Consider the following 26,883-nt stretch of genomic DNA (forward strand, 5'->3'; position numbering starts at 1 on the left):
TTACTACTGTGGATATGTGATGGTCAAAGTTTAGATTGATATCAACCTGAATACCCAGATCACGTACCACTGGGTGTACACTTAGGGGGTGCTGTCTATAATGTAATTAGCAGGGATGTCAGCTTTCCCAAAGGGAATAATAATGCATGTTTTACATATAGCTTTAATCCATGGCTTTGGCACAAATCATTTATCTGCATTAACCCTGCCTGCAGTATATTAACATCATTGGTGGACTCAATGATTGCTCCAAAGTTGCAATCGTCAGCAAACTTGGTCAGCCACAGGCCATCTAAGTTTGCCTGGACTTCTGAGAAATACATTCCAAACAGTAAGGGACCCAGCACAGAATGCTGTGGAATGCCACTGGTGACTGGTCTTTTGCTAGAGGTGAAGCCACCCACTTTAACAGTATGTGTCCTGTCGGTGAGCCAGTTGGCTACCCATCTGACAATGCAGGGGTTAATTCCCAAATGGGAGAGTTCCTCTATAATACCTGAGTGGGGGATTGTGTCAAATGCCTTGGCTAGATCAAGATAGATGGTATGCACTGTCTTTCCCTCCACCAGGGCCTTGGTGACTTTTTCGAAGACGTCAACCATGTTTAACAGGCATGATCTACCTTTAACAAATCCAAACTGGGTTGGGTCCAGAGTTTGAAGATTACCTATGTCCTTGTTAATAAGGACCATAATGGATTCTTTCCATGGCCTTGCAGATGAGGCTAGTCAAACTTATGGGCCTATAATTCCCAGGGTCAGTTGATGGTCCCCCTCTTTGCAGAGGGATTACTCCTGCTGTCCTCCATTCATCTGGAACATAGCCAGTTCGCAGGCTGTGGATAAACAGGGATCCAAGTGGGTCTGCTTTGTCATGTTTTAAGTTATTTAAAAGACAGCCTGGGATGTTGTCTGGTCCCACTGATGCTGTGTTTTTGGCATCAGAGAGCACTGAGATGACCTGCTGTCTTGAGATAAAAGGCTGAGAAATGGTGGCAGGTATGCTTTGGGAGGTGACTGGAGTGGATGGGAGGTGAAGTTTGCTCCAAATCTGTCATCTACGAGTTTGGCTGTTATGTCCGATTGTGAATTGCACCACCCATACTCAACCCATTCAATACACAGCTGAGAATTCCCTTTTAGATTCTGGATGTAGTTAAAGAATGCCATGTGATTATCTTTAGCTAGGGAGGCTATTTTAACTTCATAATTAGCTTTGGAGGACTTGACAAGATCTCTGATTTGTTTGTTTAAGCTAGAGAGGAATTTCCTCCTCTGCTGAGCCAGTTCCCTCTTGTTCTTGGACATCAGTTTCTTTCTCTCATTGCCTGTTTATACTAGAGGTCCACCAAGGTGGCTTGTTTTCTTTGTGGCAAGACGTGGTTTTAATCTGGTCAGGTACAACTGATTCAATACTACTGCTTAATTGACTATACAGGTCAATGGTGTACACCTTTACATAGGTGTCTGTGTTATCTGTGTTCGAGGGGGCTGTAAAACTTCTTATACCATCACTTAGTAGGAAGTAATTTGTCTTTGAAAATAAGCGTTTTTGAGCTTGATGGGGTATCTGGTATTATAATTACATTGAATGACACTGATTTATGGTCCAATCTTACCACAGAGGACATCACAAGAGGGGGGGGTGCAATGCTTTGCCATGTTAGTGAGTACTTTGTCCAGGACATTTCAGCCTCTTGTGGGTGTGCTGACTAACTGTTCCAGAGCATTTGCATTTACAAAATTCAAGAACCTCTGAGCCAGCATATTGTGGTCATGTATGTTTCCCAGTTGATGGTAGTATAATTAAAATCATCCATGAGTAAGGTGTTGGGCTGTAAGGCAAGTGACTCCAGTAAGTCCATGTATGTGGTATGCTTTTCCTGTTTAATGGTGGGGGACCTATGTGGTAGGGGGCTTTGCCTATAGTTATTTTGACATGGAGTGGCTCAAGAGAGTCATACTGGTTGACCAGTCTAGAGGTTTACTTATCATTAATGAAGATGGATACACCTCCTCCTTTGGTTCTTTCATGCTCATTTTGTGGTCTGAATGTAATGAAGACTTTGTAGTCCTGCATGGCTGGGGTGCTTTCCATGCCTTTAACCATGTCTCTGTGACTGCACAAATGCAGCATCTTCCAAAGTAAGGAGTGAATCTGGGGAGTGCAGTTACTTGTTTAGACTCCTAGCATTTAGCAGCAGTATCTTGAGTTTATCTAGACCGGATTTTAATATGTTGGAAGATTGGTTATTTTGACACTGCATCAAAATGCACAATAGGGGTGGCTAATGCCTTTGACAGTATCTGAAAGCCTAGAGGAAAGTGCAGACCATCTCTGGCAAAGCAGTGTGGCCTGTCAATTATGTCTTCCCAGGCTGACAGATAGTGGATCCCCTTTGACTGACACTAGAAGCTAAGCCAATTGTTAACGTCAATCATTTTTGTTTGTATTGTGGCATCATCCTTGGAGAAGTTAGAATGCTGCTTAAGGCTAGGTTTATACCTGCCTGTGACACATAATCTGAGAGCTTAGTCATGTCTCTCTTCATATAGTCCAGTAACAAACGTCTCAAGTCATTCACCCCCACATGGACTATGACGGAGTCATACTGGTACTTGTGGTTGAGTGACTTGAGTTTTTGAGTGACTTGACAGATCCTGACACCTGAGAGGCAGCTAACTATAACCTGCTCCTTATCTAGCCGGGTGAGGTGAACATCCATGTGTCTCACAGTTGAGTCACCTATGACCATTAGGTTTTGTGGTGTTACCCCTTATGGGCTTATTTGTTGAGATACTGGTGTGTGCATTATTATGTGTTGTGGTTGGCTTTGCATTGCTATGTGTGTAACTGTTTTCTGTTTGGGAGACCTCTGATCTTTTGGGAAGTTAATAGTTAGTACCTCTGCATATGTGGGTTTATGTGTCATGTCCTTATTTAGTGTGGGAAGTGTGTGTGTGTGCTGACAACCTGTTTGGCATGCAATTTGTCCTTATGTGAGAGTCTTGCCTCCAGTTTCATACTGTAACTACATCTCTCACATAAAGTATTTGTTTATTTCAGGAGTAAGGGGTTATCAGTATACATGAGACAATTGCTACATTGCCTCAGGATGCCCATGTCTAACAGGCTGGCCAGAGAGATTATAAGAAACAGACCATCCATGATAAAAGGCTCTTACTGTATGTTTTATTAGGGAAGGGAAAGGGTTAATTTGACAGGACTGTGCTTGTAGCACTGAGACTACAAGAGGGACCTATACTTTGTCTAGGTTAAGGATGATCTTAGGCCTTGACTTATCAAAGGCCTTTGACACTGTTTCCCACAACCTTCTCTTGTCCAGACGCTCTCTTCTCAATCTTTCCCCCTCCTCTATTAACTGGTTTTCCAGTTACCTTTCTAATAGACAGCAAGCCATTAAGTGGAAGAATAGTACCTCTTCCTTCCTTCACACTCCAACAGGAGTTCCACAAGGCTCAGTACTGGGCCCCTTACTTTTTAACATCTTCATTAATAATTTTCATCACTGCAGTCCTAGTACCAAACTTGTGCAATACAGGGACAATTCCACCATAATTTGCTATGCTCAATCTCTCCCCAAACTCATGCAACTAACACAAGATGTCTTCTTTTGTACAGAGTCTTGGATGCTGAAAAATCACCTTGCTCTCAATGCATCCAAAATCAAAATCATGATCTTTACCTTATCTAAAAACACCTCTGTCAATAAAAATTCCTTCTCCATAGTTAGTCAGAATAAGATTCCCATTGAAATAGTCTCCATACAATATTTCTAGGTGTTGTCATTGATGAACATTTAAAGTCTGACATTCATATACAAGCTAGTATTAAGAAAACACACCAAAAGCTTGGAATGCTGTATCATCACAGCCGTTATCTCACTCCCTCTTCCAAACATATACTGTCTATTTTCTACCTCATCCCCTTTCTTTTGTATGGAGCCCCTCTCCTCACCAACCTTCAATCCTCCCTAAAGTCAAAACTGTCATCCTGGTACAATAAAATCTCTAAGTTTGCTACTGGGATCAAATCCTCGTCCCACCACTGTGATGCACTCCATTCCTTGAACTGGACGGAACTCCCACACTATCTCTCTTACATTCAACTGTTAACTGCTCACAAACTCATTCTCAAAAACTGACCTTCCCTCTCCTCCATACTCACCTTGCATCATCTTGACAGACTATTCAGGTCCAGTAATCAGAACCTCCTCGAAGTGTACAAACCCTTACGTGCACCTGGGCAATTTCTCCTGTCTTTGTCCCTCACTCATCTATGGAATTCACTTCCCCCCACATTTGAATCACCCAAAACCACTCCACCTTCAAGACCATGCTCCATTCCCATCTCTTCTCACTGGGAATGTTCATGCTCTCACCCCACCAGACTCCCTCTATATCATTCTACTCCCTCATCCTTTTATTTCCCCCTCCTTTCTCATAACTCACCCTAGTGACTCCCTTCATTTCATTTCCACTCCCTCTCCCTTTTTCCTTTCTCATAACTCACCCTAGTGACTCCCTTCATTTCATTTCCCTCCCTCTCCTTTTTCCTTTCTCATAACTCACCCTAGTGACTCTCCTTCATTTCATTTCCTTCTCTCCCTTTTTCCTTTCTCATAACTCACCCTAGTGACTCCCTTCATTTCATTTCCACTCCCTCTCCCTTTTTCCTTTCTCATAACTCACCCTAGTGACTCCCTTCATTTCATTTCCCTCCCTCTCCCTTTTTCCTTTCTCATAACTCACCCTAGTGACTCCCTTCATTTCATTTCCACTCCCTCTCCCTTTTCTCCTTTCTCATAACTCACCCTAGTGACTCCCTTCATTTCATTTCCCTCCCTCTCCTTTTTTTCCTTTCTCATAACTCACCCTAGTGACTCCCTTCATTTCATTTCCACTCCCTCTCCCTCTCTCCTTTCTCATAACTCACCCTAGTGACTCCGTTCATTTCATTTCCCTCCCTCTCCCTTTTTCCTTTCTCATAACTCACCCTAGTGACTCCCTTCATTTCATTTCCACTCCCTCTCCTTTTTCCTTTCTCATAACTCACCCTAGTGACTCCCTTCATTTCATTTCCACTCCCTCACTTTTTTCTTTCTCATAACTCACCCAAGTGACTCCCTTCATTTCATTTCCACTCCCTCTCCTTTTTCCTTTCTCATAACTCACCCTAGTGACTCCCTTCATTTCATTTCCACTCCCTCTCCTTTTTCCTTTCTCATAACTCACCCTAGTGACTCCCTTCATTTCATTTCCACTCCCTCTCCTTTTTCCTTTCTCATAACTCACCCTAGTGACTCCCTTCATTTCATTTCCACTCCCTCTCCTTTTTCCTTTCTCATAACTCACCCTAGTGACTCCCTTCATTTCATTTCCACTCCCTCTCCTTTTTCCTTTCTCATAACTCACCCAGGTGACTCCCTTCATTTCATTTCCACTCCCTCTCCTTTTTCCTTTCTCATAACTCACCCTAGTGACTCCCTTCATTTCATTTCCACTCCCTCTCCTTTTTCCTTTCTGATAACTCAGCCTATTCACCTTTCACTGTTCTACTCTCTTGCTCTAATTCTTCCTACCTCTCACCTCATGAAACTGAGTGCATAAGTGCCTGCATTCCGAATTATACTTATGTACTACAAAATACTTATGTTTTAATTTCATTCAATGCTTTGTTACAACACCTTGATCAAATGTTATTATTCTGTCTTCTATATTACTGTGTTTTAGTAGTTTTGAAAATTGTATTGTACTTAACTTTGTTGATATTAGCTTTGTAATAATTGTATATGGAGCTTTTCTCCCCGGGACTCCATTGAAAACAGGCTCATTTTGGCCCAATGGACTTTCCCGGTTAACAAACTGCAAATCAATAAAATAAATAAAATCAAATCAATATGACAACACTGCTTAGTGCATAACTGAGCTGGTCTTAAGAGCATGGGCTCCTCATGACTCTACAAATTCCATTATTCCAACTGCTGACAGTGTGAAGTAATTATGTTGAAAACCCTTTTTAGTCAACTGAAAAAAAACATGTTTTGTATATCCTCTGATACAGGCTGATAAACAGCCTAACATATATACTAACTCATTGGTAGCAAAACAACAAGGAAAATGCAAAGTCTCAGTTCACAGAAAGTGGTTTCCATCATAACCATTTTGCACTTCTGTCCCTCATAGAAACTACCTTCACAAAGCTGTCATATTCTCAGCTAGACATGACTGTTGAAAAACTGAAACAGTTGCTGGTTAATATAGACAATAAAGATACCTGCTGAGTATCTGTTTTATAGAAGATTGTGAATGGTTGTGAAACATGCTTGAAATATAGCAAATCAAAGCCGTGCACTTATTCACACTAGATCCGAATGCATGGTACTTTCATGTATTTAGCAGTTTCATGTAGGAAGCATTATAACAAAATAAAAGTGGTAAAAGACACCAAATTCCATGAATATGAACCAAACACTTGAAACTGAATGTGAAAAAAAGACTAAAAAAATGACTGTCCACACCAATGTTGCAGTTGAGCACATTCTTTCATTTTTATATCAACAAACTTCTTCAGAACTAACAGACAATTCCATACATCATTTTAAGTACATAAATTTACTAATTGACAACCCAATCAGCTTCCATTCATCTAACTGCTTGCTTATCTTAATGACTTTTCTTAAAACGTATATGCATATACAAAAATTTACATCCATCTTTAAAATACCACATATTGTTATAATATTATTTGTATAAAAAAATACCTAGCTAGGGTGTTAGGTGACCATCCACGTTTCATATACAAAAAAGTTGCAAGTGTGAAGTCCATATTGGAAATAGGGGAACATAAAACCTTTAGAGGACCTACAGGTACATATCTCTGTCATAATTGTAGACAATGTAGGTTTATTGATTCTTCTAAAAATATATTTTTTCCTCATATTCGAAAGATGGTAGTTAGTAAGGGCAGATTTAACTGCAAGAGTAGTGGTATAGTGCATTTGGCATTGTGTTCTACCTGCCACAATTTTTATATGGGAAAAACTGTGAGAGCGCTATATAAAAGAATCTGTGAGCATCGCTTGGCTATTTAAAACAAAGACATTAATAATGCATTAGCCAAACATGCTTTAGAGTGTTCTAACTTCAAAAAATTGTATTTCTTGTATTGAATGGAATGGATTTTACCCCTTTTGTTACAGAGTTTAACAATGCTCTTGAAATTAAAGAATTAAGATGGCAATTATTTTTGAAAGCAGACCAGATTCCTGGTCTAAATGAGACTTTAAATGTTAAATGTCTTTTAAATGACAGGTTATACTATTGAGTTAACCTTTTTTTAATACAAATAATATTATAACAATATGTGTTATTTTAAAGATGGATGTAAATTTTTGTATATGCATGTACTTTTTTAAGAAAAGTCACTAAGATAAGCAAGCAATTAGATGAATGGAAGTTGATTGGGTTGTCAATTAGTAATTTTTTGTATTTAAAATGATGTATGGGATTGTCTGTTAGTTCTGAAGAAGTTTGTTGATGTTAAAATGAAAGAAAGCGCTCAACTACAACACTGGTGTGGACAGTCATTTTTTTAGTCTTTTTTTCATGTTCAGTTTCAAACAAAAAAAGCCTATGAAAGTATAAAAACTTTATTAATGGACAATTGCTCATGGGTCACCACAAAGGATAGTAAATGGTAATGAAGTGGAATCCAGCAATAAAGAAATGGGAGATGTTGATGTGAATTTCAACACTGGATCTAAGGTAATGGCTTTGTACTTTAAAGAACTATTAGAATCACATATTTATTTATTTATTTATTTGTGTTTGTTAACTGGTAAAGAGCACTGATACACATAGATCATTTTTCAGCCTCAGCTTGGGAGCACTGTCTGTTTAAGGGACTTGCTCAGAGTCATGCAATAGGCAAATGGAGAATGAGGGATGCAAACCTTGTACTACCAGAAGCAGCTTGTTAACTGTTCTTAACCTTAATCATCTGTGTTAAATGACAGACCTTTAATGGAAAAATAAGACACAGTTGCAACTGGGAGACTCCAAACATACAGTACTTAGTTACAGCACATATCAGCTGTATGGCTAAAATCCAGATCTTCCATCAGTTATAATTAATAGACTACCAGCATTTGGTGGTATTATGATGACTGCCAGGGCAGAATAGCATATTTGTGTCAGCTATGGGGGTCTCTGCACATGTTCTTTTGCAGCTCCTGGTCCCATGTGCACAGATACAGCCACTTGATAGACAGTCCTCCAAGAAGCAAATACCAGCACCCCTGACTTACCAGCATCAAACAGCTACCTTCTCCTTTCTCTGCTACTCCGAATAGAAGACGTAGAAGTCTGGAATATCCTGAACTGTGAAAAGACACATTCTGTGTGGTAATTTCTAGAAGACCCGGACCAGAGACAGCCTCTAAACATGATGCTTTAGGGGAGAACCAGAGGCCTGCCTTAATGAGTCTATCAGCTCATTCGGTTCTCTGGGAATGTAAGTGACTGTGAGGGTGATGAACCTATTTGTGGCCCACTGTCAGACAAGCAGTACCTTCCTTTTTTCCTAAAAAAGGTAGTATAACATTTTGCCCACTTGCTTGTTTAGAAGCAAACATTGGACTTTCTGTCTAATAAAACAATGAGAAGCCCCATACGTTGGTTTGTCACAAGGGTTTTTTTTTATCTGGAAAACTGGTCATAGCTCTATGTGGGTGATTTGTAGCCCCCTCTCTTGGGGGAGGAACTTCACCCTTCTTACTGTATGATAGGGTAGATGAACTTCCCACCACAACAATGTTCATTATCAGTAGGTGCAGTGGACTTTTTTACAGGATAAGAAGTTCTAACTGTCAAATGTTTGGTTGGAATAATACACCATTCCAAAACCTGGTGATAGGGCTCTGAATCTAGTGCAAAGTCTGGAAGCATGTGATTGCTCTTTCACAAGGGACACTTCAGTGTCTGTTACAACATCCAGATCCTCAGGAGTACAAATAATTCCATGAAAAGTACGTTTGCCATATGGCCCAGAAGATGCTGTGGAATAAGGGCAAATAATAGGAATCTGCTGTGTAAACCCCAAACACCTATGTGTCCCTCATATCCAGTGACACCACCAAGGCATCCTGTGGGAGCAAGTGCACATGGTTGGGCAATACTGACACCCTGGGACACCCAAACCAACATGGGAGCCAAGTACATGTCTCTTGTTGTCTCTCTTCTCTTTCTGTAAATGACTAGCACAGACATGAGCACAAATTCAGCACCTACAAACACTGGAAGTTAATTTCTGAAACAGACTTACTTTCAGGAGGCCTATGCCTAGAACTACCTTCTAAACTTTACTCCTTGAGACAGTGATTTGAGCCGCTTTTGGACTTACACTGAGTTCTGTTCTGATTGATCTCACAAGAAGAACTTTCATCCATCACCATGTTTCTGGCCATGATGTTAAGGGCAAGGGTAAATCTCTAGCATTTGCATCAGTACTTGACATTTTGCTTCTCCCCTAAGTAGTGTTATGTGTTTTGACTGATAATATAACAGCCACATGGACGATTAGGCATACTTTGCATATCTTCACTGTTTAGTAACTTCACGGTTTACAGCTAGGATCATGAAATTAATTGTGCAGGTGACAAAAAAGAACTGGTAGGTTCTGAGGGCAGGAGCACTTATGTATCCGAATATAACATAACTGGAGAAAAGGTTAAGCCCACCCAGTGACCCATCAAGAATGTTTTATGGTCTTAGATCAGGAGAATACTCTGTATAACCTAGACCTGAGAAAGTATCATTCCTTGAGACACTCGTGGATTTCTGGAACAGACTGTCTGAATGGGTGGTAGATTGGGGAATTGGGAAACTACAGGGGCCCTAAGGAAGAAATGGGACTCCTGACAAAGGTGGAGCAACCCCAGGTTGGAGGAGACAACACTACCTATTATACACACCCAAATGGGCAGAGTAAACAGACACACTGGCTCCTTTGGCCATCACATTCTGTAATTTAATGTAATGTGAAGTAACATATAATACCTAAATGCCTGTATACTGCTGCAGCAGTACAAACCTGCTCACCTGGGGTTGACTTGACTAACAGGAATGTTAAGTCTTGCAGCAATATCCTCCACAGTCTCATTGCCCTCAGAGATGATACCAACACCTTTTGCAATAGCCTTAGCTGTGATTGGATGGTCACCAGTAACCATGATAACCTGTGGAGAGAGAAACAATGAACAGTTATAAACCTACACTGCAGGGCATCATTGGTGTATCTCAACTAAGCATCTTGCCACTTCCTTTCTACTTACTTTGATACCAGCACTCCGACATTTCCCAACAGCATCAGGCACAGCTGCCCTGGGTGGGTCAATCATGGACATCAGGCCCAAGAAGCAAAGATTATCTGTTGCAAAGTTCACATCTTCTGCATCAAAGGCAAAGCCCTTAGGGTATCTTTCTTCAGGAAGGTAAAAGTGACAGAAACCTAAAAAAATACAGCATGATTTAAATTTTAATTTTTAAATTCTGCATCCGTTCATTATAAAAATATCTAGCATGCATACTTGCTTTCATCTCAAGAAAAGGCTAAAGAAAGAGTGTAACAGGGAGGTATTCATAAAGGCTGGTATGCATACTGGACAGGGCTGGAATGCAGTAAGGTTACAAATCAAGCCTGTACCAGTTCAGAGAGATCAGTACATAGTGAGACAGTATAAGGGATGCAATCTTACCATATTGTGAAAGAACTGCACTCCATGCATGGAGTATGTATGCAAAGCACCCCTGTCCTAGTTATATACAATTCATACAGCCAGCACCACTGGGCTACAGGCTAGTCCTGGCAGGGTAACCTTCAGTTCAGCCAAATGTATACTAATGGTGCTCTGTTCCTACTTCCTCTACCCTGTTAACATGTTGTTCAGAATTCTGTTGTAAGCAACACAAAAGCACAATAAAACAAACAAACACCTTAAACCACCAACTCCATTTTATGGCAGTAAAATTCAAACCAAGAATAGAATTCCTACTGTGCAGGTAAACCTGCTACCGCATATTACCTTGTCTTGTCCCACCAAAATGATGCTGTAAAGCTTTCACCAGTTTCAGTTCACACCCCACCAGATTCCCTCATTACCATTATATGGTAGTGACCCTCTCATCCACCCTGATTTCTTTGTGAATCACAGTCAGATAATGCCAGCTATCCATGCTGCAGTAGTATAAGGCAGTTCCTTCCAGTGCAATCTGTTTTATCAAGCAGTGATACACATCTACTTTTAAACAGCATCCTGTACTACCTACCTGCCTTACATCACTGAGCTACCAACCTCTTTCACGTTGCACAATAGAGTGTGCCAGCCCAAGCACATGAGCGCCTTCTACTCACCAGGATACTAGGCACTTCTGTGCACCATACAGTAAAATGGGGAGGGTCTTGTACCCCCTCTGGGGACTAATGTAATTCATGTGTATGAACCACAGTACTCTGTGGCAATCTATGCATCTGTGTACTATGTTTATAAATAACATGGTTAACTATCTCTTCCTGCATCGATTCATTATAAAAATAATGTGTATTCATACTTGCTGTCATCTTGAAAAAAGACTGACTAAACAGTAAAACAGCCAGTCTTCTTTCCGCCTTCACTTTCAGTTCATACTGAGAATGTAGCTTCCAAATGTTACTGTTCAGGTCACTATCTCACCTTTTATTTCTAGTGAGAACCCATGCAGCTCCTCTAATTTGTGTCATCTCCTGTTTCTTAATTTGCTGAATGACTGAGTCATGATTCATTTACTAATTAACCTGATTGCAATTTATGAGAAAACTAACAGTGAACTATTTGTTTACTGGGCCTGATATCCATGACTAACTTGCACAGATAAGTTGCAACTAGTACCATCCATCCCTCTCTCTCTCTCTATATATATATATATATATATATATACCTGTCCACCTATCTATGTAATCTAATCTATCTGTACACATATGTATATATATCCATACTTATATGTGCACATACATCCACACATTTTGAATGAGCACAGACAAATCCTTGCTTTTATGAGGTATGTTAGGCTGCACCAACTTTAATTTCTATCATGCTGTCTTTAGTCTCCTATAAACTTCGCAGACTTATTCTGAAATAAATAATTTAACACAAAGGACAGCTCAATAATACTTAGGACATGCAGGCAAATATCACAATACTTATTGAGAAATCAGTGTAAAGAACAAAAGCCTGGCTCACCAAAGATTAAAACAGAAGTGGTTGCCTGTCTTTCTAATAAAAATATATCCAGTGCAAAATGTACAAACAGATTAAACACATAAAGTATGTATATTAGCAGATCTCTGGCAGAAATGCACATGCTCAGCATGCATGTAGGGCACTTACAATGCAAGCATGTTAGATACATACTGTATACTTGTTCATCTAAATTATTACACCAACCAAGGTATCAACAGCTTAAGAAAAGAATGCATTGCTAGTTTATTTGACTGGATTTCGAGTCTGATGTTTGCTCTTTTCATCACTTGTTTTTTACCTTCTACCTAAAGCACTCGAGACTGAGTCAGTGGGAATATTTCATTCAGACCCAATATTAGCAGTGTATTTTTATTTATATTTAATGTTGTAAACTTTTACCAATGGTTAAAGTCAGACCATGTTCCTAGTGTGGAACATATTCTGGTCCCTGCAGTGACAGCAGGGTGTACTGGACAGAGGGGTACTGTGCCTTACTTACCCAACACCCGTTCTCCTAGTCCACCTAGCTCCAGGTAAGCATTCTGGAAAGCTTCTCTCATCTCTTCATCAAGAGACTGCTCTTTTCCTTGGATTAAAATGGTAGCACAGCGATCCAGAATTCTTTCTGGTGCTCCTTTCATCACCAGTAAGTATCGATTATCATTAGGGTCTTCGGTCTCATGAATGGACAACTGAGAAAACAAAATGTAAAACTATCAATATCAGTTTCATTTGCAGAAAAATATTTTAAGCAAATTATTATTTTCTGTTAACCAGGAAAATGAGCAAGTGTAAACAACAACAGCAACAAAAAAAAAAAAAGAAAGAAAGAATAAAAAATAGCTTGCTGCGTCTTCCTTGGCATGGGTGGTGCAGGTGGGGTTATTCAGTGCAAAGCTATACCTACAAGTTTATAGTGTTACCCTAGTTCTATAGGTATATCTCTAGTACTTTTTAATACTTTTAGATCTGTACTGGGTATACTCAGACTTCTGTGAACAGAGAAATCCTTAACAATGGTGCAGTCCAGAAATAAGCTAGTGCATTTTTATTTTTGGTTATATTTTTTTAAACTGTATTGTGAATTCCTCAGGACAGTTAAATGAGTTATATGTTTTTAAAATTCACAATCTAATAGGATTTCCCCCTATATGGTTGTATGTAAACTGGATGAGTTTCCTCTTATTGATTTCTGTTCCCTAGTATGGAACTCCTTGACTGTTTTTTTTACAGGAAATCACTGCACTGTGGTTTCCATATGTGCACCAACAATTATTCAAAGTGCTTAGGCTTTCATTATTTACTCCATGCTTCTGTGACTAGGACATTAATAACATATACGTAAAGGGGTGTAGGGGATATAAACTCTATCAGAGTACTGTAGCTGTTCTTGTCTCCCTGCATAAAATGCTTTTTATTGTTGCTTTTGTCAAGTACAGCTTTTAATCAGTTAGTTTCATCCACTTAAAGCTTTAATTAGTTTAGTTTCAGTTAAACATAGCTAAGCATATAAATCATTGTTTATAGTTTTTGAAATACTAGCTACTTCAACTTTCATGTTTTTCATCCATTTTGCATAACAATTGCTCTTTTCAGAAGCTGAATGCCATTTAGGGGTACAGAATGGAAAATCTAAAAATGTTTGCAGAGAAGGTAAAAAAACATATTTGCATGCTCAGTATAAGCAGTGGATTTCTTAGTGTAACCATTCATTTGCTCATTCTTTCCTACATGTATCTAAATTCAGAGCTGCAGGAAAACCACAGCCTGTCCTGGCACTCTCTCAGCTCAAGGCATACAATCTAATTCTGGAGAGCATGCCAGCTCATTGCAGGAAATCCATGCACATTCACTGTCTCATGGCACACACTTACAGGCAATGTAGAGGATCAAAAATGTACCTCTACTATGTCTTTGGGATGTAGGCAGTGAAACTAGAACACCTGGAAGAAACCAAGATGGACGCAAGGAGGACATGCTAACCCCACACAGGACATGCTTTAGTTATGAAATGACCTGGAGTATCAAGTGCTGTGAGATAGCGTTGCTAACCACTAGACTACAATGGTTACCCATGTTTTAGTCTGGTAATTGTACATAAAGCACAGCAGTACAACTCACCTTGCACAGATACACTGAGTTGCACCACTGAGTCAGAGCCTCGTACATTCCATGTAGTGTCACATCTAATTAAAAGGGGATGCCACACACACACACACACACACACACACACACACACACACACACACACACACACACACACACACAGCCTGTCTTTCTCACACACACACACACACACACACACACACACACACACACACACACACACACACACACACACACACACTGTCTCTCTGACACACACACACTGACATACACAGCCTGCACAGGCTGTCTCTCTCACACACACACACACACACACACACACACACACACACACACACACACACACACACACACACACACACACACACACACTGACATACACAGCTTGTCTCTCACACACACACACACACACACACACACACACACACACACACACACACACACACACACACACACACACATATATATAGCCTGTCTCTCACACACACACACACAGACACACACACACACACACACACACACACACACACACACACACACACACACACACACACACTTCACTGCCCTACTTACCCATATCACTAGTCTGAGCAGGGTGGAGCTGCACCACTTCACCCTATGCAGATTCTTGCCCAGTGAAATGCATAGGTGCATGTAGTCACATTACTGCCTATACTTGTCCATTTCATGCAATGCTCTGCACAGAAATAGTCTAATATGGACATCTGTGAATTACTATACCCACCAAAGCAATGGGTAAGGATGCTAATGGACCTCAGTATCATGGGCTTGACTCCCAACTACCATATTTACATGAGGCACCAAACCTCACACTAGTCAGTAAAACAGAGATGTGATTATGGGCAGTGAAAGGAACGTCTAAATGGGGCAGCCTTGTCTAATGTATAAGCAGCCTGGATGGTTTTGCTGTACTATACATGTTTTCTTTGAAACCACACTCAGTGTAGCGTATTAAATCATTACTGAGCTAACAGACTATTCAAACTTACAAGCTGAAAATATTCCTGCTCAACACAACATAGACAGTTTCACAATAACTACAATAACCTAAAACAACTTTTATGATTACTTGACTATCTTGATGGAAGTTAAGGATGACTGTACGTGCTTGCATTGCTCTATATCTCAATGTAAACAGGTAGTCACACAGTACAGCAGCAGGTGTTTTGGACTTTTTATCATCAGACGACATTCTCTGACTACCTAATTCTTTGGCAATTCTAAGTACTATATTTCTCTGACTAGAGGCATGGCTTCTGTTAAAAACACATTGAGTTTCACCTTTATTACAAGAATGTGGGGACATTGTTAGTCTCCTATCAGTAATGGGTGCTGTGACTGAGCTTCTTGATGGTCTCCTTGGCAGTGAGCTCAGTAAGAATCTAAGAACCTATAATCATAACATCTACAGAGTGGCCTGCTGCAACGTAATTCACTGAAGGTACACATTGTGCTGCATGCCTTTAAACATATTGCTTATATGGTAATTTATCAACTGTTGTGTCTGACATCTCAAACTTGTTACAACTCTTGCTTCAGACTGTTGATTCCTAAACTGCATTGCAACTTACCTATTGTCCCTCCGTTTCCAAGCCAGGCCTGGGAACTGCATTACAACTTACCTATTGTCCCTCAGTTTCCAAGCAAGGCTTGGGAACTGCATTACAACTTACCTATTGTCCCTCAGTTTCCAAGACAGGCCTGGGAACTGCATTACAACTTACCTATTGTCCCTCAGTTTCCAAGCCAAGCCTGGGAAGCCAGCAATCAGGAGGAAAACCCTTGTCTTGCAGTCTCTGTTGACCCTATATTCTGTGATCTGTAAATCCCTAGTAAATTACATCTGCCTTTACATTGCATCCCAACCCAGTTCCCAGTGACTCCACAAAGTTATAAAAATCTTTCTACATTATGTCTTGATAAGTGTTGTCTGTGCTGATTTGAATATACTTAGTGTGTAATTTTGAGCAAGTCATTAACCAGACATTGCTCCTGGTTTGCTCCTGAAAAGGGACTGTGTGTCCACTGGTCTTACATGGCTAACAGTTGTTGTTATCATCATCATCATCATCATTATTTTATTATTATTATTATTATTATTATTATTATTATTATTATTATTATTATTATTATTATTATTATTATTATTATTATCAATATTATCATCATTATTATCTGACAAAATTAACTATTAACTGGGAATCCTACATGACACCAAATGTACATGCACAGAGATTCCCTAGACCAGACAGTCAATACACCAACCAGGGGTGCAACCATACTGGATCTGGACCTCACTAATATGGGAGAGTACAGCACACCCCATACTATAATGTCTTCCCTCATAAGGTCAGACCACAAATGGTCTCCTTTGAAGTAAAAATAAAACCTGGACCCCAGCTAAACTGCGGATATTCAGGAACTATTCTAAGGCCAACCTCCTGCTATTGTGAGAACCTGGCAAAATTTCAAACCCCTATAAACCTGAGAACACTTCTGCCTACGCAGAACTGTTCACAGAAACCTTGTACAAGCATGTTAATAGCTGTACAGAGGCAGCTGTACCCACCAGGAAGAAGTATAAAACTAACTAAAAAAAAGCCACCCTGGTGGAATCACACAATCAATCAGATGTATAACAGGAGGTAGAAAATCATGGCAAAAATTAGGAGGTGTAGCATCCAGAAGGATAAAAGCACTCTAATTAAACTAAACAAACAACTTGGAGGACAAATAAAGTCTAGCAAGGCCAAATTTGAGGTAAGTTTGGCCTCCCAGGCCAAGGATAACCACAAAGCATTCTTTAGCTATGTCCACAACCTCAAAGGCAATATACAATTGTGTGCAGAGCTCATTGTAAATGGAGCCACCAATATTGAGCCAGAAGATGTAGCAAACCTCCTGGATGATAAATTCAGCTCCAACTTTACTCCCCTCTCCCCCACAAACTTCCCTCAGGAAATATCTTCAAATATAACTACTCTTACTATCACTAGAGAACAGGTCCTTAATACTCTCTCTAAGACCAAGAACACTGCATCAATGGGCCCAGACAATATCCCAGGATACCTTCTAAATAGCATGAAACATGACTTATCAGAACCTCTGTAATTACTATTTAACTGTAGCCTCCAAACAGGCTTTGTGCCTTATGAATGGAGAAAGGCAACAGTTATCACTGTGCACAATGGTGGGCCATCTACAGACCCTGGAAACTACAGACCCATAAGTCTCACTAGTCTTATATGTAAATAATTATTATGGAGATGATCAATAGAGATGTAGTAAACCTCCAGGCACTGGACCCAACCCAGTTTGGTTTTGTACAGGGCAGATCATGTCTACTCAACCTGATAGATTTCTTTCAGAAGGTCACCAAAACAATGGATGAGGGCAAAATTGTTCACACCACCTACCTTGACCTGGCCAATGCATTTGACACAATACCCCACTTGGGCATTGTTGACAAACTCAAGAAGTTAGGTACAAATCTGTATGTCACCCAGTGGATAGCCAACTGATTCACAGACAGGACCCAGGAAGTTAGAATTGGGGAGTCCACCTCTACAAAGAGGCCAGTCACAACTGGTGTCCCTCAGGGATCAGTCCTTGGACCTCTCTGTTTTGGCATTTACTTCTCAGAAGTTAAGGCCAATGTCAGTGGTCGCTGGCTGACTAAATTTAAAGATGATTGCTAATTAGGAGCTGTCATTGAATCTCATATGGACACAAATGTTCTCCAGGAGTGGCTGACACTGACAAACAACTGATGTCAGAGTCATGGACTAAAACTAAATGCCGATAAATGCATAACAGTATCCTTTGGGAAGTCATCTATCCCTGCTATCATACTGACAACATACCCCTTAGAGTTGACCCAGTAGTCAGGAACTTAGGGACACACATAGATAGTAATCTAGGCTTTGATCATCACATGTCTACAGTGGTGAGGAAATTATTCTATGTTGCTCAACTTATAAACAAAGGTATGGCATCTAAGTCGAAGGAAGTCATTGTTCCACTGTATTTAACATTCATCAGACCTATCATTAAGTAAAATGCCCCCTTTGGTATGTACCTATCCAGGCATATCCAACAAATGGAACGTCCACAGAGGTTCCTCACTAAAAGAATACAGGGTGTTACTCCATTGTTATGATATTCAATACTCAGCAAAAGTCAAAAACTTCCATCCTACCAGCTCCTGCATAGTGCAGTAATGCATAATGATTCTAAGTCATATTGAGTGTCTCATCAAATGCTTTAATTGTACAATTTTACCTGTTAAATTATGCACTGATTTAGTTATTCATTCAGTTAATTTTGACCTATGCATTTATTGACCAGGTGGGTAGGCTGATCCTTTTCAACTGTTTTTCATCCACAATCCAGGCGTAAAGGCAGTGTTGAAAGACAGTATAAACAGAGTACCAGTACAAATGATATGTAAGCCAGTCTAATTCCTCCACATGAATACTACAGGAAAACTGACATCCAGATAAGGAACATAGACATAAAACTGCCACACTCTAAGTTAAGTCATTAATGGTTTTAAAGATTAACAATGAATTCAATACTGAATGTAACTGCAATAGAGGAATTTAAATGGGACATCTTAGAATATTCAGCAGCTTTCAAGAGTGCGATGATGTACAAACATAGACATGCACACACGTGCATACACAAGCACAAATGGAAATGCATGCACACACAAGAGCTTGCATTTGCACATGTAAATGTACACTCACACACGTGTATACACAAGTGCAACTGGAAATGCATGCACACACAAGAGCTTGCATTTGCACATGTAAATGTACACACACACACACACACACACACACACACACACACACACACACACACACACACACACACACACACACACACACACACACACACACACACTTGAACGTGTGCATGGATGCATGCACACATACATACCACATGTGCCAGTATTACTGCAGCTTTGAGATATGTAGTAAAGCATGAGGGAGTCTAGTAAAGAAACAGGGACTGTGTGGTCACTTAACAAAAGATGGGCATTAAAACAGAGTATTGTTTCATGCAACTTATTACCATGAATACCTTTTGGTAGAGCATTACAGAGGTAGGTTACAACATTCTGAGCTCTCACACTGTATCTGCCCCAGCCAGGTCTCAAGACAACCAATGCCACATAGTTGTTATGTTTTGGTTCATAATGATTCCCTTTAGTTCTAACCTCAAGATGAGTAACAGAAATTCATACAATTACAAGCTCCTTGATACCAGTTACTGATTAGGATTGCTTCAGTTTACACATACATTTATGATAAGAAACATGGCAGCACAGATTCTTACCTGATATTTATTTGTAGAATTGAATGGGATTTCTGCCACCTTTCTGTACTTTTCCCTCATGAGCTTCACAGAGCCACAGGATAGCTCAATGCACTTCAGCAGAGCCGATTCAGATGCATCACCTGCTACATCTCGCTGTAGTGACAACCAAAAACATGAAATATTAGAGCACAGATTATATGAAACTAAGTGAAGTATAAACAAAACAAGCCAACAAATGAGGTGAAGTAAATAAGATAAATAACAAAACAAATCTTACCGAAAACAAAAATGTCAGATAAATAAGACTAAGTGCTTTCATTTTAAATGTTACAAGAGACTTTTGTACAATAACAATCTAAGAAAATAAGCAGATGTAAATATCAGTAAAAGACAAGCATGTGATTATCAGTTTGACCACTAAAATCCATGCTAAAGTGATCTAAAAAGGCAATTGCTGCTAAAGAAACACACACCTAAAAACTAAAGCAAACCATGAAATGATAAAATGGTCTTTTAAAACACAAGTTACAGTTTCTGTTCCTATTGCAGGGTTAGATATATGGGTCTTAATCCCAGTGTAATACACTTAGACAAAACTATATATATATATATATATATATATATATATATATATATATATATATATATATATATATATATATAAAACTCTGCATGAACAATTGAGGTGGTCACTGTATATTCACGAGGACTTATATGCAATACTAATGCTTTTCAGAAACACAATTTGATGTGTACCAGTGTCAAAAATGAGCATTCTTTGTTATACACAATGTGAGACTTGATTCCAGAGGAGAGACTTTAGTAATATTCTTGAGGTTAAGGAATGACATTGGCAAATGAACCTCAGTGCTAGTCAGCCCTCCCCGGCTTAACTGACAACATGGACATCAAGAAGTATTTTAAAATAAAGGCCAACAAATTATTTTTTATTTTCTGCTCCTGTAATGTATTTTAAGGGGATATTTTATCACTTCATTGTTTGATATGCTGTTTATATGTGTGAGCCTTTGACTACAAGTATCTTTTTAAATTTTGTTCACATGGATTTTGTTGGTTGAACTGATGGTCACATATTTGCCTTTTACAGATATTTATATTACTTATCTTCTTTTGTTGTTGTTCTGAATAAATCACTAGTTACAGTCAAGATAAAAGCATTCAATCTGTTATTAAAGTATTCTTTGTCTGGAAATGTTGTTTTCAGTGATTTTTTGTTTTTGTTTTCTCAGATCATACACATGAAAACAATGTATTTCACTGCCATAAGGTGCTCATTTAAATTTTTTGGTACTACAACATTATGATTCTTGGATCGCACTAGCACCGAGTAGCGTGACAAGATCTTGGAGAGCTCCACAACCAAGTTCATAATCACATTCTTATAGATTTATTTTAGCTCTTCTTTTAAATGCCCAATCTATCTAATCTTATAGCCCCTAAGTACTTTTTAACGCCAAATTCCAATATTGATGCCTCTATATCAATTTTTTCTCTAAATGTTGCCAAGACAGTTTCCCTTTAAAGTGTAGAACTGAATAACTTTTGGCAACATATGTGAGCAAAACAAATTATGCAATAAAGGGAAACTAGTAATCCAAAAAGAGCATACTGATTGGATGACACAGTCAGCATGCCTGCTGTAAATTGAGCAGATCCCAAAAGAAAAAAGTCCAGCTGATTATGTCTTCTTCAGCGGCTAGGCTTTGTATTAACAAATGTAGCAACCATTTTACCATAGTTTTTAGGGGTGGCAGGGTGAAATATGAGGAAAATCAAGGTCAATCTGCAAAATAATACGGAGTTGAGAGGTATGATTACTAGCAGTACGATAATCATACCATTCAATACGCTAGAGACTTGCATTATGTCTCTCATTTTCCTATTATTTCTGTCCGGTCTCATAATTTTTTTTATAAAATGTCATACTTAAAGACAGAGAGACAGTGGGATAAACTGCAAAGAGATATCCTGCTTCAGCAGTAAACTGATGTACTGAGCAAGTGTGTCGACACAGGTGCCATATGCATGGACAGTACATCAGTTTTGACCGCAAAAGGCAGAAGAGCACTACAGTCCCGTTTACAACCACATTATTTAAGAAAGGTAAGCTGTTTCTTTCTTAAATAATGTGATTATATAAAAGCAATAATCCACTCTTGTCTGTGGATATGTCAGGATTTACCCATGGTTGGCTTTGTTTAATCATTCGGGCTTTGCCCCTGCGATCAAGCCACACCAACCATGGGTAAATCCTCATATACCCAAGCACATTAGTGGATTATTATTAAAATGCAGAGTAGTCTTTTGTTGTGATATAGCAAACTGAGCATTACAAGAACAATTAAAATACTGTGTAGTTTTATCTCTATGAAACAGTGCTTCCATTGCCCTTTTGCATGTGAGAACTATTCCTTTTACCATTCATTTTGCTATATGTTTTTATTTTTACTTTTTAATTTAAATGCCCTTGTTGCATCTAATTACAGATGATCAGTCTCTTTTAACATAAATCAATCCCTTGCACTTCAGAACTGTCAGCAGTTTCCTGTATTCAGAAAAGAGATTTTAAAAAGTAGAAAGACATGCATAGCTTTGCTGTTATTACCTAAGCTAATACACCCGACATTTTACTGAGCCGAGCAGCACATTTCAATGTGTGATTTGATTTTGACACCTTGTTCTCATGGGTAGTCACCACGTCTCTTCCTGGTGTTTAGATTAACATTGTCATACAGTAATTTATATACAAATGAACTAATGCTATTTTTAAATAATGCTAAGCTGGCTAGCAGCTGTTTTTCAGCATCACAATTTATTCTGCATTTTTAGAGTTCAGTTGCAGTTTTGATAATGTTTCTTTTTTAAGTTTAGTAATACCAGCTGGGTAGGTACTGGAGTGGAGGGATGAATAAAATGAAACACAACTAACTGCTTTATGAATTAGTACAGACACTGGCTTGAAATGCAACAGAAGACAGCGACCACAATGCTCTCATGAATTAGTAGACTCATTCAGAAACCATGGAAACCATTTATTATACCTAACAATTCAGATTAGTTACACTCATTACAGCAAGGGACCACTGTATTTAAATGTGATACCCAGAAAAGTGTCGGTTTGGTTTGTCTTTTGAGCGGACAGCACCCCATAGAGGGTAATAACAGAGATGAGCTGGTGTGATGGGGGGGCATTGTTTGTATGACTGATATACCTGCTAGAAGAAATATAATTACAGAGTCGTGCTATTTTTCTCTTCACTTCATGAATCTCTCAGCATGCCTGACAGCTGCAATTTCTACACTTAGTAAAGCTGCCCCGGAGACACCATGAATAAAGATAAATTAACTGATACTGTCCAATCAGAAAGAAGTCATTTTCGCCTCCTGGAAATGACCAAGTGCGTTAGTTGTGTTTACAGTTTTTTCCCTCATGATATCTCACCATTTTCGTCTCTTGCTGTTTTTTATGGTTTTCCTCCAAAGCATTTTTGCTTGTTTTGTTTTCCTTGTTATTTATTTCAACACAATTCCTTTGGCATTGAGCAGTGATTCATTTCTTCCCTTTATCAATGGCTTCAATCTGCTATTCTAAGAAAAGCTGTCAGTAAAAATACATCTATTTAATAATTGCTTTTTTTCTGAAATAAATTATCAGAGCGTAGACCTGTTTTTGCCATAACCAGTTTTCATAACTACAGAATAATTTTGGAAATTATATATTTTTCTCTTCTAGGAATTTTCCTAAGTTTTTTTTTCTTGGTGTGAGGCAGAGACTGAATATAATTGGTTCAATAAAAGTTGCAAGTTAACAATGAAGACAGACAGCCTTATTGTTTGTATAAAGACACTACAACCTAGTGCAAGCATTGTTTTAGCAGTTTTCAGTGAGTATCTGGTGTAAAAGAAGGATGTTTGCAAGACAGTAAAAATGCATTCTTTGCTTTGTCTTTGTTTCCTTAACAGTGTTGGAAGTTTTCCAAAAAGCTAAACTTAATGAAGTCACTAACAGTGAATCCTACAATTGCAAGGATGATAGAAACAAAAGTGTACATGTTTTGGGTAGGCAGTGGTATGATTCTTGCTTCCTACTGAAAAGCAGGAAAAAAATACTCTATAAAAACATGTCATCTGCAGAACAGCAAAGGGAGACGTAGGTACCACAAATAACCATGTCTGTGTTTGTGTGTGTGTTTGCATGTGTGTGCATGTGTGTGTATGTGTGTGCATGTATGTACCTGGGATTGGTACTATCTTTGACTTCTACTAGAAATATAAATTACTGGTGCGTATGGCTTTTCAATGAATTTGTCTACCATCTGTGGATGAAGTGTCTGCTGATATTGCTGTCTGGTGATTAGATGGATTAGTTTATGCTGTCCTTGATGAACTGCCGTGCAATATCATTTATCCCTGTGTGAACAACAGCATGCAGACTTGTGTTTCTTAGTGCCCCCTGAGCTTATGTTCACCTCCCGCTAGTCAATTCCCAAATGTCTACTGCTGCCACGATCCCATCCCAAGTTCATACTTCTTTCCCACATTCCTCTGTAAATACTTACATTAAAAACTCACTCTGATTTATTAGTTTTGTATCCTACTTATTCACAGTTCTTTCCTTTCTTTTCCAGTCATGTCTGCGTCTTCTGTATTGCCCTGTGTAGCCACAGTCACTCATAGCACAAGACTGCAGTACCTACAATTTATACAGAGTAAGGCTTTTAAAGATCAGCTGACATTGAGTTACTGATTCCCATTTATTTCCTACCATTGTGACTGTGATGCACAGCAGGTCTCTTAGCATTCCTTCCCTCTTATTACTCCTCCTTTGATTGGCCTAAACTCCTCTTTCATAGCTCTGCATTCTTCAAGATGCAGTCTATGCATATACTGGAGAATTAGGGAAAGAAATAGGAAGGCTACCAGGCTGGCGAATTGATTGAGTTTTTTTATATATAACTTTGCCATAATAGTTGCTCGCCACAGCTCTTACACAGTATTGATTAAGGAGACGTACATGTGATTCCCTACACAGGTTTCTGTACGATTCTTAATTATTATTATTAACAACAAGCCATATAATATATGAACATTTGAAACAGCATACTATTTATGAGGTGAATGTGCTGTATGAAGAAAGCCTGCTAAAAAGTTAACAAATTTACAAATTAATAAATACATTACAGGCAGGCTAGCTGTAGTTAGCACAATGACTGAGCACCATTCAAATATCACAATAAAGTAGTGAAAAATGCACACTGCATCTCATTGACACAGCACATATATGATTAAATCAGTAAAGTAGTACATCGTATAGGTACATTTGCTATTAGTTGTTTCATGCTACCAAATACTGCTGTAACCTTACATCATCCTAAGGAAATAATCTAGGACATATACACCCTTGTTACCCTGCCAAATGCGCTGGGGACAGAGACCCAGCTACCATATGCCCTAATTTCCCTTACTCTCCATCTTGTTGCTTTAATCCACCTTAAGGGTGGGAGGATGACATAATGGTTAAGGTGTTTACCTAAGACACAAGGTGCAGGGTTTGATTCTCACATGGGGTAACTGGCTAGGCTTCAAATGACCCAAAAGGGCAGTTAGCCTAGTACTAATATATGAACCTATGAACCTAATCAATATTCTTTACTTGAAGTTAGTATGTGGACAAGATAAGGATTTCACATACATACAAAAACATGATGTTATGTTTCACTCTGTATACTTAATTAATATTCTAGATTTGGCAGTCCTCAAATAAAAAGTAAAACAAGAAAATCTGCTATTTCCTGCAGATTGCCACCTATCATGTCCCTGAACTGTTAAGTCCAAGAGATAACAGATGGATAATGTGATATCAGATCCCCTCAAATAATCCAGTAGAAACTGGTAGGTAGGCAGACCAGCTCCAGGGATTGTGTCCTTACTTCACACCATCATGTGCCCCAACCCATCTCTCAAGTCATCCACATTCCACATATTTGCACCGTCATGTGCCCCAACCCATTGCTCAAGTCATTCACACTCCATATATCAACACCCTCATGTGCCCCAAAGCATATCTGAAGTAATCCACAGTCCACATATTCACACCATCATGTGCCCCAACCCATTGCTCAAGCCATCCACACTCCATATATCCACACCCTCATGTGCCCCAACCCATCGCTCAAGTCATCCACATTCCACATATTCGCACCGTCATGTGCCTCAACCCATCACTCAAGTCATGCACACTCCATATATCCACACCCTCATGTGCCCCAACCCATCGCTCAAGTCATCCACATTCCACATATTCGCACCGTGATGTGCCCCAACCCATCGCTCAAGTCATCCACACTCATCATGTTTTCTTTACTCACTTCTGTGCTTATCCTCACCAGGACATTCATGCCTCCTTGTCTTCTCCTTCTTCCCTTAATTCAATCCATCAAACTGAGACAGTTTGTAATAACACCACACTAATACCTTCCATTTTGTTACTCTCCATCATGTCCAATTACCTATCTAGTATACTAGTTAAAGCCCAATGATAACATGCAAGAACATACATGTCCAGCTTTAAATTATCCTGATATTCTTCAACAACAGAACTACATTCTTGAAGAAATATACTTTATAACCAATTATACCTCAACATAAAATATATTAAAACTATTTCTTATGTAGTCCCTTTAAACCATGCAAACTACTATATATTAATCTCACTTTTGTTAAACATAAAAATATTAATTATATTGGGTATGAAAGTAAACAGTGGCCCTAACACACAAGTGCACACAAACCAAAGTCAAAGTCTACCCAAAAACCTGTGCTCTCCATATGGCATGATAAAGCCTAAAAATGGGTATATCAGCAAAGGTAGCTTGTCTCGTTTACTTAATTTACTTGAATCTTAGATTTCACAACAAAATCCAGATACCCCTGTAATTTGTGAAGCTTACCATACCTCTCAACTGTCCCTGAATTTGCAGAATGTCCCTGATTTTCCCTCACATTTTCACCCTGTAAAATGTTTGATTTTCTGGTAAATCACTGAGGATTACAGATTGTTATGAATGCAAGACATTAGAGTTTCATACTTCGTATTGTTACAAAAATGCACA

The 26,883-nt window shown here is 39.0% G+C and overlaps 1 protein-coding gene across 2 annotated transcripts in view; it reads right to left on the reverse strand.

The window, feature by feature from the left end:
* ATP1A3 (ATPase Na+/K+ transporting subunit alpha 3) overlaps window positions 1-26,883 on the reverse strand; it is a 769,164-nt gene that overhangs the window by 197,173 nt on the left and 545,108 nt on the right. For both annotated transcript variants that reach the window (XM_044080787.1, XM_044080788.1), the window contains exons 11-14: window positions 19,769-19,903; window positions 12,798-12,990; window positions 10,355-10,530; window positions 10,122-10,258 (exon numbers count right to left, since the gene is read on the reverse strand). In XM_044080787.1, the coding sequence (XP_043936722.1) occupies window positions 10,122-10,258; window positions 10,355-10,530; window positions 12,798-12,990; window positions 19,769-19,903 (641 nt within the window). The remainder of the gene's footprint in view (window positions 1-10,121; window positions 10,259-10,354; window positions 10,531-12,797; window positions 12,991-19,768; window positions 19,904-26,883) is intronic.

Source organism: Protopterus annectens, chromosome 8.part0, assembly GCF_019279795.1.
Source record: "Protopterus annectens isolate FY-2018-M chromosome 8.part0, PAN1.0, whole genome shotgun sequence".
In the NCBI taxonomy this organism is placed as follows: Eukaryota; Metazoa; Chordata; order Ceratodontiformes; family Protopteridae; genus Protopterus; species Protopterus annectens.